Genomic DNA, 16,877 nt, shown 5'->3' with positions numbered 1-16,877 from the left:
CACACAACTACTGTTTATTATTTGCAAAGAGTAAAGCTTCACAGCAAACATCTTTTTGCATACAGGTGTCTGAATAAGCCTGAAGAGGTAGGAATATTATTGAGGGCTGAGAAGAAGGTTCAGTGGGGAAAAGTGCTATGTGTACAAGTTCTGATCCTTAGAACATATTAAAAAAAAAAGACAGATGGTGCTAACCTCTCCACTTCTAGACAAAGGAAAGCTTGTAGACCAGCTAGCCTATAGTATACAGTAATGGCCACTATAAGACATCTCTTACAAGGCAGAAAACAAGGACCAATATCCAGGGTGGTTCTCTGAATTCCATGTGTGCCATGATACATCCATGTTGGTGTTCGCACACACAAACATGTAACAAGGGGGCCTGCTTGTCGCCCCTGCTGCGTGGCTAGGCTGCGCAGCTAGCTAAGCCCTGAAATAATCACACAGAAAGTCTGCATTAATTATAAACTGATTGACCCATTAGCTCAGGCTTCTTATTAGCTCTTGTAGCTTATATTAACCCATTATTCTGATCTACATTAGCCACATGGCTTGGTACCTTTTTCGGTGTGGCAGGTCACATCTTGCTTCCGTGATGTCTGGACAGGACTGCAGGAAGAGCTTCCTTCTTCCCAGAATACTCCTGTTCTCATTGCCCCACCTCTACTTCCTGTCTGATTTTCCCGCCTATACTTCCTTCCTGGCTACCAGCCAATCAACGTTTATTTAAAATATAATTGACAGAATATAGAATTGTCCCGCACCACAAACACACATAAACACAGAAAAGGTTTTATTTTTAAATTAATTAATATAATGTGTATGGATGTGATGTCTGCTTCTATGTTTATGCACCAGACATACTGTGTTGCGAGATTTTCAGTGGGAAAAGCTCTTGCTGGTGACCTGAGGCAGCATGGTGACTGTAGCTGTGTGATCCTTCCTCACATTGGAGGCTAGATAAAGCGGCTTCTTTTACTGTTTTATTAAATTTTGTAACCATATAAAATTTATAAAAAATGATTTGGAGTCAGATGTTAGGGCAAGAACTGATATATCCACAGAGTGATGGAGAAAGCGATCAGCAACCTCTACACTCACTCCATGCTTCCCCTGCTCAAAAAGTTGGTGCCTCTTTTTTGACCCCTCTTTAGTCCTCTTGCATGTCCTCCAGAAAGCAATATAGTCCACTCCAGTCAGCTGGATGTAGACCCCCACCCTCGGAATCAAGTCCTGACTCCTTTGGTGGTCTGGGAGCAACATCCCAAACAAATCTCCTGCAATAATACTGATTCTATGTCTGTGTTTGCCTGGTGCCCTAGAAAGTCAGAAGCGGGGCATTGGCTTCCTTAGAATAAGAATTGTAGGGCTGGAGAGATGGTTTAGCGGTTAAGAGCATTGCGTGCTCTTCCAAAGGACCTGAGTTCGATTCCCAGCAACCACATGGTGGCTCACAACCATCTGTAATGAGGTCTGGTGTCCTCTTCTGACCTACAGGCATATATGCAAACAGAATAGTGTATACATAATAAAGAAAGAAAGAAAGAAAGAAAGAAAGAATTGTATACTGTTGTAAGCCACTGTATGAATGCTGAGAATTGAACTGGGATCCTCTAGATGAGCAGCAAGCATGCTAAACCACTGAACCATCTCTCTAGCCCAAGAAAAAAAGATTTTTAATAAGTATGTCCTTAGAAAAATTAAAACAACAGTAGCATAGAGATACAGTTAAAATCCCACACATCTTTTAACCTCCCCCACCCCTTTCAGATATGTGTATCTTAAATGTAACAGTTTGGGGGAAAAGAAAAATACCTTGACAGCTAATAATGAAATCTTAATAAAATATAAAATAGTAAATAGAGATGAGGCTTTTACTTGCTAACACCTAGTAAAGTCATTAAAGTTAGTTGGATGGCAATTGAGCCCTACTTTTTGTTTTTCTGAAACAAAGTTTTTTGTGTTTTGAGACAGGATTTAGCTAAAATCCCAGGCTGTCATTGAACTCATTGTGCATCCCAGGATGACTCTGAGCTTCCAGTTGTCCCCCTGTCCTAACCTTCCTATTGTCACTGGACTGAATTAAAGCAGAGTTTTCTGAGGAAGCGTTTTCCTATCTCCACTTTGACTTAGTGGCTTGGCTATAGAATTTGCAAAGGAGCACGTGTGAGTCGCCGTGTCTCGGGAGTTGTCTCATCCTTAGTATCTGTAGTGATGAGCAATGACAAAGAAATTGGTGTGTGGTAAATAAATTTAGCAGAGCACAGGGATTTAGTTTCTTTGGTATTTATATAGGGGTGGTGCATACATATCTTGACACTTGCATGGAGGTCAAAAAACAGCATTGAAAATTTTCTCTTTTTATCATGTGGATCTTGGGGATTGAATTTACGTCATAAAGCATGGCTGGAAGTGCCTTTACTCGCTGAACCATCTCCCTGGTCCTGTGCCTGGCTGCCATACAAGGGTACTACGGATTAAATCAAGTCCCTAACTTTATTAGGAAAGGACTTTACTGACGGAGTCATCTTTTGCCAGACTTCGGCCACTTTTCTTGTTAGTAGTAGTGTGTTTTTTATTTGCTCTGTGTGTTTGTGTGTGTACATGTCACACTGTGTGTACAGATGTCAGAGTACTACTTGGGGAGAGCCAGTTCTCCCTCATTCCACTGCTTGAGTTCTGTCTAATTGGACTCATTGTCAGAATTGGCAAGGTTTGTAATTATAATTCACCATATCATTTTTCTCTTGTTTTGTTTACTTTGGGAGAGGGTCTCGTATAACCCAAGCTGGCTTCAATGTTGCTGAAAGAGCCTGGGACTCCCTATCCTCCTAGCTCTGCCTCTGAGTTCCAGGACTGTAGGAGTGTAGCACATGCTCAGATCCTCAAATTGACTTCAGTGCTTTGAAGTTTGTCTCAGACTCTCTTGATCTGAGTGCAGCTGTGAGCTCATCATCTTTAGTCTTTTCAGTGTCCATATTTAAATGATAGCACTGCAGGATGGCCTGGGTTGCCTCGTTCTCTTACCCTTTTATCATTTATAATTTGTTTAGCATGAAACGTAACACCAGAACTATCAATTTCACTCTTACGCACATTCTTCAAAGTCCTTAAGTTTTTTAAAAAATCAGTGTATATTAACTATACAAAAACATTTTTACTCATGTATATAACACACTTGGATCATACTCTTTTCTACTCCCTTTGTCTCCCATCTTGTGATCCCCTTGTTCTTCCTGAATAGTATCCTTTCTCCTTTTATACCAAGGAATCTGGGTTCCACAGAGAAGAGAGAATATGCAAATTTTGTCCATCTAAGTCTGATTATCCCACTTGTTAAAATCTTGTAACTATTTCACAGAATTTCTTGTCACTATAAGACCCTTTGTATTTTCATTTTAAAGCTTCAGTGTTCAAGAATGACCCAGTACAGTGTCTGTGTTGTAGTGTTTGTCTCCTGAATTAAAGTATACCTGGCATGTCCTTGCTTGTTAAGCATTGCACTGAGTTTTTCACAGTGGTTTGTGAGAAATAACCCATAACTTTGTCATCTCTAATGATGCTTTCTGGTTTTCATTTTCTAAAATACCCTTTGTTCTCATGTGATTTGTCAAGAATGAGCAGTGCTTGTTAAAGTGGGTAGCTCTGATTACACGTATCTTTGCTTTCAGCAGGAAATCCTATCTCAGGAAGAGAGTATTGTTTGAAGGATTATATTAGGTATATACTTAGCTATTATGTGCAAGGAGTCACCAAATACCATCAAACTCTTACAGGACTTGATGACTATTTCTTCAGTGCATTTAAGTTGTGTCTCCAGCTTTTAGTTTCACTCACAGTGCCAAACATTTACTCTGTGGATCCAATGGAAATGCTCCTTGGCTTACAGTAGCACCAATTTCAGTTACAAGTTGAATATGTCTTTAAATAGGTAATGCATTGACTTCACCTTACCTGCTGTGTTTCATAGCCTAGAAACACAGTATCCTGTTTTGAGCTGTTTGTCCTTGTGAACAGCATAGCTGATTATGTGCTTGGGCTCACTGCTTCTGATAGCATCCTGTGTGTCATGTGCCTTAGTTTCATTTTGTGATAAAATACCCTGATATAAACTTGGAACGGGGTTCGGGGTGTATTTTCATTCATAGTTTGAGGTTTTGGTCTATCCTTTAGGGAAGTTAAGGTGGCAGCAGTCAAATTGTGTTTGTAACCACATCAAGGAACAGAGCCATCAACTGTGAGCCCCTCTTCTATCCATGTTGAAGTTTTAGAAGCTTGGTCTTGTGCAGGTTTTGTGTGTCAGGCCTGTCTTGTCTGGAAACGTTTTGCAGCAATCTTCCAAAACCTCTGACTCCTATCGTCTTTCTGCCCCCTCTTCCGCAGTGGTCCCTGAGCTTTGGGAGGATGGGGTGTGATATGGCACAGCGCTCAATAGTCTTTCTCTGTACTTTTTGTGGTAGTTGCCTCTTGGAGTCTGTCATACTTTTGTTTAACATAATGACTTCCAATTCCACCTGTTTTCTTTCAAATGTCATAATTTCTTTTTTAGCAACCGGATACAATTTTATTGCTCATAAGCACTGTGCTTTCTTTATCTGTCTCTGGATGGATGTGGAGGCTGATCTCATTTTCTGGCTCTTGGAGTAGTACAGCAGTAAACAGATGTGCCAATATGTTTTATGTCTATTCAGGTTGCTTGAAATTGTAGTGAAACAGTCTTAATTCTAGACAGAGACATCCACAGTGACAGGCCTTTTAACTTGACTTCATTTGGACACTTGAGGAGGACCTGATTGGTCTGGTACACACACAGCTGCAGGTGACCTTTGGTCTTGTGAGTGGGTTTAAAGATAGACTCATCCTCCTGGGTTACTATAAGGCAGTTATCTGGAAAATTTGAGTCAGTTAAGTCTTGTTTGTCTGTCGCAGGCATGTAACACCCTGAGACAGTCAGCAAACCTGGATTCAGTATGAGGACTGTCTGAGGAAGGACTTACTGTGAAGAGCTTGAGACGCCTGTAGATATGGGTAATGCTCAATTGTAAAGAAGCAAACTGGGAAAAGAAAGGGCCAGTAATGTTGATTCTTGAGTGTAAGCTTAGTGGGGAATCTCTTAAATTAGATCTCTTTTCCTTTCTGGAAGATGAAGAACATAAGGCTGCATGGAGATAATTTTGAGAAAGGCACATCCATTCCTTACCTGATGTTGGAAATGAAAGCTGGTGATTATTAAAAATCTGTTTGCAAGCCAGGCGGTGGTGGCGCACGCCTTTAATCCCAGCACTTGGGAGGCAAGGTCAGGCGGATCTCTGTAAGTTTGAGGCCAGCCTGGTCTACAAGACCTAGTTCCAGGACAGGCACCAAAGCTACACAGAGAAACCGTCTTGAAAAAACAAACATACAAATAAATAAATAAATAAACTTTGCCAGAAACTACACATTCCCTTTTGGTAAACATAGCAATAAAGGGGGAGGAAATTTGAAATCTCCTTCAGGATTGGCCTGGATACAGAGAAGACAATGTTTGGAAATATATCACAAAATCTGAAGAATTTGCTTGCGAATGAAAAGCGTTCAACTAGAAATTGACCTGATAAAAATTGTTAAGAAGCTCCCGCTGGGAGGTTAGAGGGAGTGATGTTTGACTTGATATGATGAGATGTGCGCGCAGCCATTCTGGGGCGTCTGTGAAGTGCTGATCTTAGAGCCTGTCGGGTCTTCTGAGGGATGTATGGAGGGTGAGAGAGAGATCATGGGTAGTTAGAGCCCCAGAGCCTTGCGGAGATGCTCCCCCTGCCACCACAGCCCAGTCAGGAGATGCCAAGGGAGCATGGGGTGCACTCCTCAGCTCGCCCACCAAAGTATTCTGCTGGGTGAGAAACACCAAGAAGAAAGGATATTTTTTCAGACCAGAGCTGATAGGAGTTTTAGTAAAGGATGTGGACAGGAGTGCAGTGGTTGTGCTAAAGGAGAATCATTCTGTAGTGGTGAAGAGCAGCTACCGGCCTTGCCTTCTGGACCATTTGGTAGATGGCAAATACAAGACCCTATTATCATGGAGTTGTTTCTATTACAATACAGGGCATTTGGGGAGAAGCTTAGTTATTAGGCTTTCATAACAGTTTGTTGCATTAGGCATCAAGCAGCTATGGTCTGATCATTCGATAGTAGAGGATTATTTGGGACCCTTTATTTTTGGTCTTTTTTGTCTCTATAAGAATCTACAATGTTTTCATATTCTGAATATAGCATAGTGAAGGGGTCAACCAAGGTGGTAGCTGTAAATTTGTATCTGAGGAAAATCCATGTATGAGAGACTTTGTGAAGGGAATCAGTAAGTTTTAGTTGTTGCAATATTAGAGTATTGGTAAATCTATTCTTGGACAAGTCAGAAAACTTTCCTGGTATTGTGTTTTGTTATTAATGGTGATTTCCCTTCCAGCGGCCTAACTACACATGTCCTCCCCACCTAATGTGATTTGTACCACATCTTTGAATGTGAACCTTATAGTTTTTGTATGAACAATTGTTGCTACTTATGCACATAATGTTTTTATATAACCTTTCATCCTTAGCTGGTTCTCACTCTTCCACTTCGTGAACATGGTAGAGGAATTACAACGTTTTCCTTCTGTGTTCTCTGATAGTTTACAATTGAGAAACTAACTGACAGGAAACAGGTCAGCAGAGAGACCTGCAGGAGGACATGCAGTTTGTTTTGTGTCCACATGGGAAGGGTCAGATAGTTGAACTTACAGGATTTCTGAATGCAGGTTACTGGTTTCTGGTGGGGAGATATTAGGAAGCTGTGGCATTTGAATTGTTGGACATATGGAAAAGAAATCTTTTCTTGTTACACACAGTCGCTGGTGAGGTCTGAGTTGCTCTCAGAATAGGTTAACAGCCTGTGAGTGTCTCAGTGGTGTGCTAGACTCTAGTCCCCTTTCCTGTAGTAAGATATTTTTACTAGACTCATTTTTAGGTAGGTTAAGGGGGCTCATACAAAGCTCTTTTTGCATCTGCTGTTATTCTAGGTAACTGTACATTTCTTCTGTAAAAAGATTGTTTTTAGGAACCATCAGGTGTCTGATAGTTCTCTGAGTGATCACTGCAGTATGTAGAACTTCTGGTTCTTTCCTCTTCTGCTCTGGTTTCTCCTCAGTACAGCTGCTCGCACAGCTCAGCTTGACCTGGGTTGGAGGTGGTTAGGGTCACCAGCAAGTGCTCAGAAGTACCTCTTCTCTTTCCTCCTACTTCCGGGGTGTTACCATGCTCCTCCCTGGCACAGAGGTGCTGGTGTTAATTCCTCCCTGCCACCTTTCCCTAGAGTCCACGCGTGTTGGTGCTTCCTACAAACGACAGAATGAAGCAAATCAAGGAAGAGGTGAGTTTGGAAGTAGGTTTTGATCTGGAATTTTGAAAGGGTGGGAGGTTTGATTTGAGAAATTATTTAAATGGGGGAAAGTATCTTACTGCTCTCTCAAATACACTGTCACTAGCAAAATATAGCCAGGTAGTGGGTCTTGACCAGCCATTCTTACTCAGGAATGGCTGCCACAGGAGGGTAGAGCCTATAGAATAATGAGTCTGTTGGCAGTGGGAGTTAGAGATTCTACTTACTTTGCAGTTTTTGCTGTTGTCTTTGTTTGTCTTTGTTCCTTGCTTCTTGCTTGTCCACTCATTTATGAAACAGGTATAAATGAGTGTTTCTGAGAAACCATTTCTTTTCCTTTGGCAATCCTTTGCTTCTGCATATGAAGATTGATTGATGTCTGCTTATGTTAACTCTGAGCATCTGAAATCAGGAAAGATTCTTGGGCTACACTTGGGATCATACCTGGCCTAGCTACACTAGCAATATCCTGTTTGTGAAGCAAATCTTGAGATTGACAGCTGTTGAGTTGTCATCTTTTCTCTGTGTGTTGTTGCTGGTTTTTCCCTGTGTTCTCGCTAATGCATGCTAAAATTGAATATATAATTGGCACTAGGATTTTGCTTTGGCCCTCCCTGGGCTCCCCTATCCCTGTGATCTTGAAAACAGTTTAGATGAGCCACACAGAATATAGCATATTAGAAAATAGATGGTGTTTATTTCAGAACTGGAAGACCCTTGAAGGGTGAGAATGGCCAGCGGCCAAAGGAACCATCTATCTATATTTAAATGTCTTTCTACTATTTTGCCCAGAAGGGTGTTTTCCTGCACAAGTGATTGACAAGCCCATTGAATTAACTCTCAAGAAAGAGGACAAAGGGTATATGTTTATCTCCTTTATCTGGGTAGTCAGAATGTCATAGAGATGTCTCCGATATCCTTCTTTGACCCCAAATCAGAGTTTTCCAGATTCAGTTCTTAGTTTTACAGTGTGCTGTGTTTGAGTTTGAGGGAGATGTCCTTCCCTAATGACGGACTCATATACAACTAATTACCCAACATAATTATGCCTTTATTTACTAACTAAGTGTAAAAAAATAAGTTGGCTTTCTATTTAACTTTGAGTGCCTACTTGTGTTCTTAAGTCTATAGGCTATGTAGACCAGAGCTACTATAAAAAGTCATGATACTTGTTCCTCTAGGATAGTGGCTGTTGAGCTTCCTAATGCTGTGACCCATTACTACTGTCCTCATGTGACCCCCAACCATAAAAACATTTCGTTGCTACTTTGTAACTGTAATTTTGCTGCTGCTCTGAGTCGAAATGTAAATATGGTATGGAGGACATCTGATATGTGACCCCTAAAGAGGGTGCGACCCCCAGGTTTAGAACCACTGCTCTAGGAGCTTTGGGTACTAGGACAGATTTTACAGTGCAGTATACAGTTTACCACATGCATTGGAAACACAGTAAGGAATGACTTAAATTTATGTTCTTGGCTGTTGGAGAATGTCATGATGATTGTTTCAGGGTCCTCCTATCCAAGTAATTTGTGTATTTTAAAAATAGGGCCTCACTAGTCAGCCTTGGGTGGCCTGGAACTTATGCTACCACAAGAATCTAGGTTCTGTCTTTTACAAAAAAAAAAAAATCTGTTGAAACTTCAGAATTGGGGTACTAAACTTAGGGTGGGGGTTTCTCACTGAGCCTTTGCATTATTGAAGCCGGATGATTCTGTTAAGGATGATGAATGGGGCTGTCCCCCATAGAAATCTCTCATATTGTCTTAGGCCTGCAGTTGTCTTTGACAGTGGTATTCTTTCACAGAAAACAATCAGAATTTCTTTACACATTGCCCAGTGTCAGGGTGGGAAGGACAAACTGTCCCTGTCTGAGAGCCACTGGGATAGTGTGGCTTCTTGTCTTCAGTACCCTGGCAAAGCTGTTTAATACAAGGTGATTAGAAGCCTGCTTCTCTAGGGCTTGCCTAGCTGTAGCAGGAAGTTGTGGAGCCTTTGAGTAAAGCTGGCTTCGCTGCACTCTGCAGGTGACTTGGTGTCTGCTTCTGCTCCTGCCTGCTCTCTGGGCTCTCTCCACTTTCTAGGCTTTAGCAACATTTGTGTGGCCACTTTCTAAAATAGCTTTGTATTGTTCATATTCTTAGTTTTCCCAGAACTTAAGATGACAGAATTGACTATACATTGAAAGTTATTAGGAAGGTGTTTTTTAAATCAGGAACAGCTTACTTTTAATAATTTTTATAAACTGATATTAAAACAGTTTAAATAAATTAGCTAGCTAAAAAGTAAATGTAATTAAATTTTGGATATTGAACCTATTTACATAATAATGTTCATATATTTTCTGGCTTATGATTCTATTAAAAATGGTTCCATGCAGCATTATGTGAGTATCTGAAATAACAAATGATGGTGACTTTATCTTATAGAGGTTTATTTTAAACAAAACAATTGTTCACATTCCTTATACCGGTCTCTGGATCAGTGCTCTGAATTAATTGATTTCTAAATTCTTTTAAATGGTGTGAATGTTTTAGGAATGTCTGCTAAATTTCCTGTGTATAGTACTCTCTGGGCTGTCTCTTAACAGATCGATTGCTCTGTGGTAGCTACATACTAACTGTAATAACATTCTGGGTATTGCCGGGCGGTGGTGGCGCACGCCTTTAATCCCAGCACTTGGGAGGCAGAGGCAGGCGGATCTCTGTGAGTTCGAGACCAGCCTGATCTACAAGAGCTAGTTCCAGGACAGGCTCCAAAACCACAGAGAAACCCTGTCTCGAAAAAACCAAAATTAAAAAAAAAAAAAACATTCTGGATATTTATATTTTGATACGTTAAAGATTTTCAGCAGCAGAAAAGGTCATGATTTACACATTGCCCAGTGCCAGGGTGGGGAGGACAAGACTGTTCTTGACTGAGAGTCACTGGTGTAGAGTGTCTTCAGAACTTTGGGAAGAGTTATTATTTAATACCACCTGAAGTACTCAGAAACCTGATTCTCTAGAGCTTGCTTAGCTGTGGCAGGAAAGTTTGTGGAACCTCTAATTAAAGTATGTTTTTGCCTTTTTCAGCATTTCTGTGATCATACTTACAACTGACTTTGGTGTGGCCTAACTGCCATATAAGCCGTTATTTCATTCCACATTACATTAATGTTTTGTGGTGTTACTAAGACGTAGATTTAGATGTTACTACTACAGTAATATGATGAGAACTTTCAGAATAAAGTACGTATGTGGCTTTCCTTATTACTTGGAAACACAAAAGCTAGAGAATTACATCTTGTGTTGTTTCTTGTCCTATATTCAATCTTGCCATTGTTATAGGTAAAGAGAGATCCATCCAGTCTTTGAAAACATCAAGAGATACTTCACCCTCAAGTTCTTCAGCAGTTTCTTCATCCAAGGTTTGTTGCTTTTCTAAAGTTAGGTAGAACTGCAATGTGAAGATAATGGGTTGACCAGCAAAACAATATTGTGTGTACGTAGGATGCTTAATGAACCCTTTGAAAGCTTGAATTTTAAGTTTTCTCTACTTGAAAATATTACAAAGGCCAAAATAAATGATCGTTTTTCTCATTGATATTTCTCCATAGGTAGTTTTGCTATGTTTTTTATTTGCTGCTGTAGCCTTTGCCATTCTTCACCATAACCAAATGGGCTACATATTTAGATAGGGTGTGTATTCATAGGATTTGCTTTTATTTGGGGCATTGAGAGCATAGGCAAAAGTTTAACATGTATATAGAACCATTCAATTCTTGATATGCAGTATAACCTTTTACTAATCCATACAGAAACCTATACACAGCCAGGTTTAAATCTCAGTTCCATAGGAGACTGAAGCTTCAGAAGCGAAAATAATTTCCTCCAAGTGGACCTGCTCCTCACATACCATTCTTTATTCCCAGCTTCTCAAAACGTTGGAACGATGGAGCTGATGTCTCTTCAGTTTGTTTCCTTTATCAACCTCTCACCCTTTCTCATGTTCATAACTTGTTTCAGATGCTCTCTCCTTTTTGATTTCCTCTTAACGTTTTTGACATTTTAGCAGGAATAGTTACCCCTGTCATTCTGATGGTCTACAGGGAGAGCAGTTTCTTTGCTTGAAAGGAAAAAGTGATTTTTTTGTGATAAATCTTATCACTGGAGGACCCTCAGAAATCTGAGGATTCTGAAGTGTCAGGTTGTTCTTTGCTGTTCTGTGGCATGGCTAGACTTGAGGTTCTTGCCCTTGCAGATGGTTGACAGATATTTTACCAGCCATAGAAACCAGCTCTCTGAAAAATTTGTATTTGGTTTTAAAATTGGACTTGACCTCATAGTAACTCAGGCTGGTCTTGCTAATCCTGCATCAGTGTCCTGAGTTTTTTAAATTACCTTCTCAACTGAGGGCTTTTTCTCCCAAACATTATGGCTTTGGGAGTATATTTTTATGGGGTTTATTAGAAAATAGTTCTGTGTGATAATTTATCAAGTGCACACACTCAGTAACAGATAGACAGAATAGTTTCCATGGCAGGCTTGCTTTACATTTTACAAGAACTCCTAAGTCATTAGCTTGGTTCTGCTCTATAGCTCTCCTGAAAACATAAACTTTCTTTTTTAAAATTATAAACATACATTATTTTCTTGGATATGTTTTTATTTTCTTTAAAAAAAATTTTTTTTGTATTTCTAATAATATACTGTCTTATGGTAGGTACTGTTTTAACCTCCTTAGCTGAGTAGGCATCTTATGCCAGTAATCCCAGCACTTGAGGCCTGAGACAAAGGGGTTTCATAATCATGAACTAACTTTGGCTACAGATTGAGACTCTGCCTTCAGACAAACAAACCAAGGGATAAAAACCAAACCTTCTGGATGGGTAGAAGATTGGAATGAGGGAGTTAAGCTTATTTAGTGGCTGTGGAATAGACTTCAGAGGTAAGTTTCAGGCTTTCTCTCTTTGTCTTCTCAAGACTTGATAATTTTGGTGTGTGACGTGAGCTGATAATAGATTTGTAGAAAATAAGTCTAAGCTGTACTAGGTACATGGAAGCCATACACAAAGTGTCAGCCACTAGTTGACTTTGTGTCTTGCAGTATGCAAAGGCAGGGAAGTTTAGGGTTGACTATGGCTGGCTGCCTTCTTCCTTTGGCTTTTTAAAAAATTGTGGTTTTTAATTACACACATGTGTAGGTGTGTGCATTTGAGTGCTAGTGCCAGAGATCAGAGGTTTTCATGCTCTGGATCTGGAGTTACAGGTAATTATGAGCCAACTACACGGGTGCTAAGAACCAAATTCAGTTTCTCTGGAATAGCAGTGTGTACTCTTGGCCATTTTAGCCATCTCTCTAGCCCCCAAAACTATATTATGCAGACCCATTTCCTAGGTGGAAATCTCTGAAGACCACTGTGGTGGCCTCTCTAGGCCAAGTGTCTGTCTTCTTTAAAGCTTCCCTAGGTGGTTACGGGTATCTTAGAGAAAAAGCCTCTTTTTACAATTTCTGCTCACTTTGCTTTTGTTATAAAATGACAGGCAACTTTTTGGAGTCATTCCTGGCTTTATGAGACATGCAGTTTCTCTGAATAATTAAGTCAAAATAGTCAGTATATTTGGAGCAAAAATATTTTTTTCACAATGCTGTGTATGTACACGTGTACAGACACACGCACGCTCGCACACACACACACACACACACACACGATAAAAATAACCCATTGCCTCCTGTTCCTTGGTGAGCTTGATCAGGTCTAAATGAAGCTCATGTGCACTTTCTATCAGTGTTTGTTAGTGAGTTTAGATAAATTACTATTGTTCTGTTTCTTGTTTTTCTAATTTGAGGTAATGAGGCCTGCCCTGCTCCCTTTGGTGAATTTCTATCAGAATGTTCTTTGGTTTGTAGGAGTACTTCATTCATGGCAGTGCACCAGTACTGCTGAGGTGGTTTTCTTTGTTTCTTTTGTTGGTTTGTTTTCACTGGGACTGTATATTAGACAAGGTTCTCTGGAGTGTTGGGTAGAGCTATTGCAGTGTGTACATATTATAGAAGGTTTAGCATGCACTATCTTGGTTTATGTGATAGTTTCTGGGTAGTCTGTAAATGGCTACCCAGAGAGACTTGGGACCTGGGCTTCTAAGTGCCTCAGTGGTCCTAGACTAGTTCTAAGGCCCAAAAGATTCCTGGACAGTTGCTGATACTAACCCTGTCATGGAAGGCCAGAGAAGTCGGGCTCAGATATCTGTGGAGGACAGCAGCTGCAGCATCACCCTTTCCTTGGAGCTCTTCATGTTTGGGCTACTGTATGAAGGCCCATGAGCACCACTTTCTCCACCCGAGTCAGTCCTTTCTAAAAGCAACCTTATTGACCCAACAGAGGTATTTTTCTTTGTTGATACCATATCCCTTCAAGCTGGAAACCAAGATTAATCATCATACTGATGTAAGATTAAGTCAGTGATACACTCTTAGAAAAGTCAAGAGATAGGAGCGATTGGGCCTAGTTGGTAAAGAGTCTTCCAGGAAATAGGATGGAATCAGAGGGCCACCATGAAGGTTCCAAGGAAAGGCTTTATAACCCGTGCTGTGCTGCTGCACTCATTCGTCCACACTGCAGGCCCTTGTTGGGATTGAGAGTGACCCAGAAAGACCTTTTGTTTGTCTTTGCTTCTTCCATGAGCTCACTCATCTTCCCAAATTTGTCTCAGTACAGTAAATTTATGGCCGTGAACATGGGAAAGAAAAATTACAAGCCATTATTACAGATACTTTTTAGGCCCATTATCTTTATTCTCACAACTGCTTTGTAAAAGTAATTAAGCCCCATCCAACAGGTGATTAAACCATACTGCATGCTGAGATCTGCCTGTAGCTTCCAAGCCCATGCTATGATTATATTGTATTCAGTTAGAGAAAGTAGTAGTATGCCAAAACAATGAAATTTAAATCTTTAAACTCTTGTGCAAGAATGACTTATATGATTTATCACAAATTATAAAGATGACATATTTGGGCCTTTCTCTTAAGTTAAGAGTTTACCTTAGGGGTGGAGAGATGGTCTGGTAGTTAAGAGCATTGGCTGCTTTTCTAGAGGACCGGGATTGATTCCGTGGTTCACAATCCTCTGTAAATTTAATATTCTAGGGGATCCAGTGCCCTTGTTCTAGCCTTTGGGGTTCAGCGGGATCACATGCGAAGCACAGACTTACAGGCAGGCAAAACCCACACACATTAAAATAAATAAAGCTTTTTAAAGGATTTACTGTAATAAAATTTAACCATTACTTTATTTCATTTGAGCATAATTAAAGATAAAAATTATAATCAATATGATATTGTTTGTATCCTGGATACAGTTTATATGTATTTGCCATGCTTTTTGCATTGGCCCATTAGATGAGGTCTTGAAGTTTTATATAAATGAAATTCTCAGTGATGTATAGTCCCTGTGTCCTTTAGGAATTGCTATTTAAAGGGATTCTGGACTGAGTTTTGTGTCTTCCTATGTAGCTATGGCTGGGCCCAGCACTTTCAGTTCTCCTTCCTCACCTTCCTTGTGCTAGGGATGAACACACATGTGTTATCTTGTCTGGCCCTCTGCTGAATGTTTTTGAAGGAGTGAAAACGGGGTATACTCATCTCACTGCATTGTGCTTCCTGGTGTTAGAGGTCTTTAAGAATGCTAACAAAGATGTCTCTTTATTTATGGTAGGTGTTAGACAAACCCAGCCGGCTAACCGAGAAGGAACTTGCTGAGGCTGCAAGCAAGTGGGCTAATGAAAAGCCAGAGAAGTCAGATGAAAATAACTTGACTGAGATTTCTGAGTTCGAGGTATTTAATTTCAACTTTATGTTTCGCACCTGAACATTTTGTCTTGATTTTAAACTGGGTATAAGTCCTGTGTGGTACCATATACCTGTAATCCCAACATATAGGAGGTGCAGGCAGAGGACCATCAAGGTTGTCATCAGAGCAAGTTTGAGGATAGCCTGAGATGCATGAGGGCAAAGCAAACAGAGTATGAAATATTTGCTCTGTTCTTGTTCCTTAATAGGTACTTGATAAAATATCTTCTTGGGTTATTGAATTTACTACACAAAGTAAGAGTGTGTGAAAAGTATACATACATATATATATATATATATATATATATATATATATATATATTTGGTTTTTTGAGACAGGGTTTCTCTGTGGTTTTGGAGCCTGTCCTGGAACTAGCTCTTGTAGACCAGGCTGGTCTCGAACTTACAGAGATCCACCTGCCTCTACCTCCCGAGTGCTGGGATTAAAGGCGTGCACCACCACCGCCCGGCATTTTTGAATAATTTTAAAGGAAGACTTTTTCCATTTTGTTTTGCTCTTCCCAACCCTTTTTGCATTCTGGGGTCAAACCTAGGGTCTGTCTGTAGTGGGTTTTTGTTTTACTCTTTGGGCGCCTGCCACTCAGCTCTCAAATAAATACATGGATGATTATTTAACTTAACTTAGTTTGGCTTTTATCTAGCCAGCTTTTCTAAGTTAAATTGTCCTGTTTTTCTTTAACTACATTTTGCTTCTGGACTTTTTGCTTTTCTTTATTCTATATCTTTCTTCTTATTTGGTGGCTGACTGAGTGGCTGGCCCCTGGTGTCCTCTCCTGCTTTTCTAGCTCCTCCCCTTCTCTTGGGCCTAAATTTCTCCTCTGTTTATTCTCTCTGCCTGGCAGCCCCACCTGTCCCTCTCCTATCTATCTCCTGGCCATTCAGCTCTTCATTAGACCAATCAGGTGTTTTAGACAGGCAAAGCAACACAGCTTCACAGAGTGAAACAGATGCAACAGAAAGAATGCAGCACATCTGTGCATCATTAAATGAATGTACCACATCTTAAATCAATATTCCACAACATCTGTCTGTCTGTTACATTGCCAATCCTCATGGAGGGTTTTGTGGTATGTGGGATTAAATGTGTATAACAATAATAGTATACTAACCCGTATCTTTATGCACGATTAAGGAATCCTTTCCCACATGCCTGTTATATAATGTGCATCAGTCAAATGGGTAGATTTGGAGTCCAGAAAGACTTGTTTATGAGTGTTTGAATTTTCTATCTTTTATTTGTTTTTGTTTTGTGTGCGTGCTTTGTGTGTGTGTGTGTGTGTGTGTGTGTGTGTGTGTGTGTGAGAGAGAGAGAGAGAGAGAGAGAGAGAGAGAGAGAGATGCTGGTTTGTTATATAGATATTTAGATAATAATTTTCTCAAACAGGTCAAAGTTTTATTGTTATTTTTAATAATAGATATTTTTGAGTATTAATTAAACCCATCAAATATATCAAGCTGTTATCCTTAGTACTTAAAAATACTTGAAACATAGACAAGAGAAATTTTGTGTTACTTACTTGATGTAATTTTTATAATTTAGACTTAATAGTTTTTATATTAACAGTAGATACTTGTACTTCAGAGGTCGAATTTGAGAGTAAGACTGATTTCTTGTCTACTTAATGTTTTG

The 16,877-nt window shown here is 40.0% G+C and overlaps 1 protein-coding gene across 8 annotated transcripts in view; it reads left to right on the top strand.

Annotated features, from left to right (window-relative positions):
• Window positions 1-16,877, top strand: part of Pphln1 (periphilin 1) — an 86,891-nt gene that overhangs the window by 43,789 nt on the left and 26,225 nt on the right. For 6 of the 8 annotated variants that reach the window (XM_041672368.1, XM_041672374.1, XM_041672370.1 and 3 more), the window contains 3 exons: window positions 7,328-7,384; window positions 10,723-10,802; window positions 15,093-15,212. In XM_041672368.1, coding sequence (XP_041528302.1) covers window positions 7,328-7,384; window positions 10,723-10,802; window positions 15,093-15,212 — 257 coding nt within the window. The remainder of the gene's footprint in view (window positions 1-7,327; window positions 7,385-10,722; window positions 10,803-15,092; window positions 15,213-16,877) is intronic. The other 2 variants (XM_041672373.1, XM_041672369.1) reach the window with 1 other exon arrangement.

Source organism: Microtus oregoni, unplaced genomic scaffold, assembly GCF_018167655.1.
Source record: "Microtus oregoni isolate MIOR12 unplaced genomic scaffold, Mior012 000022F_ref0000154, whole genome shotgun sequence".
NCBI classification, from domain to species: Eukaryota; Metazoa; Chordata; class Mammalia; order Rodentia; family Cricetidae; genus Microtus; species Microtus oregoni.
The sequence above is the reverse complement of the archived record's forward strand: the minus strand, read 5'-3'. Positions and strand labels throughout refer to the sequence as shown.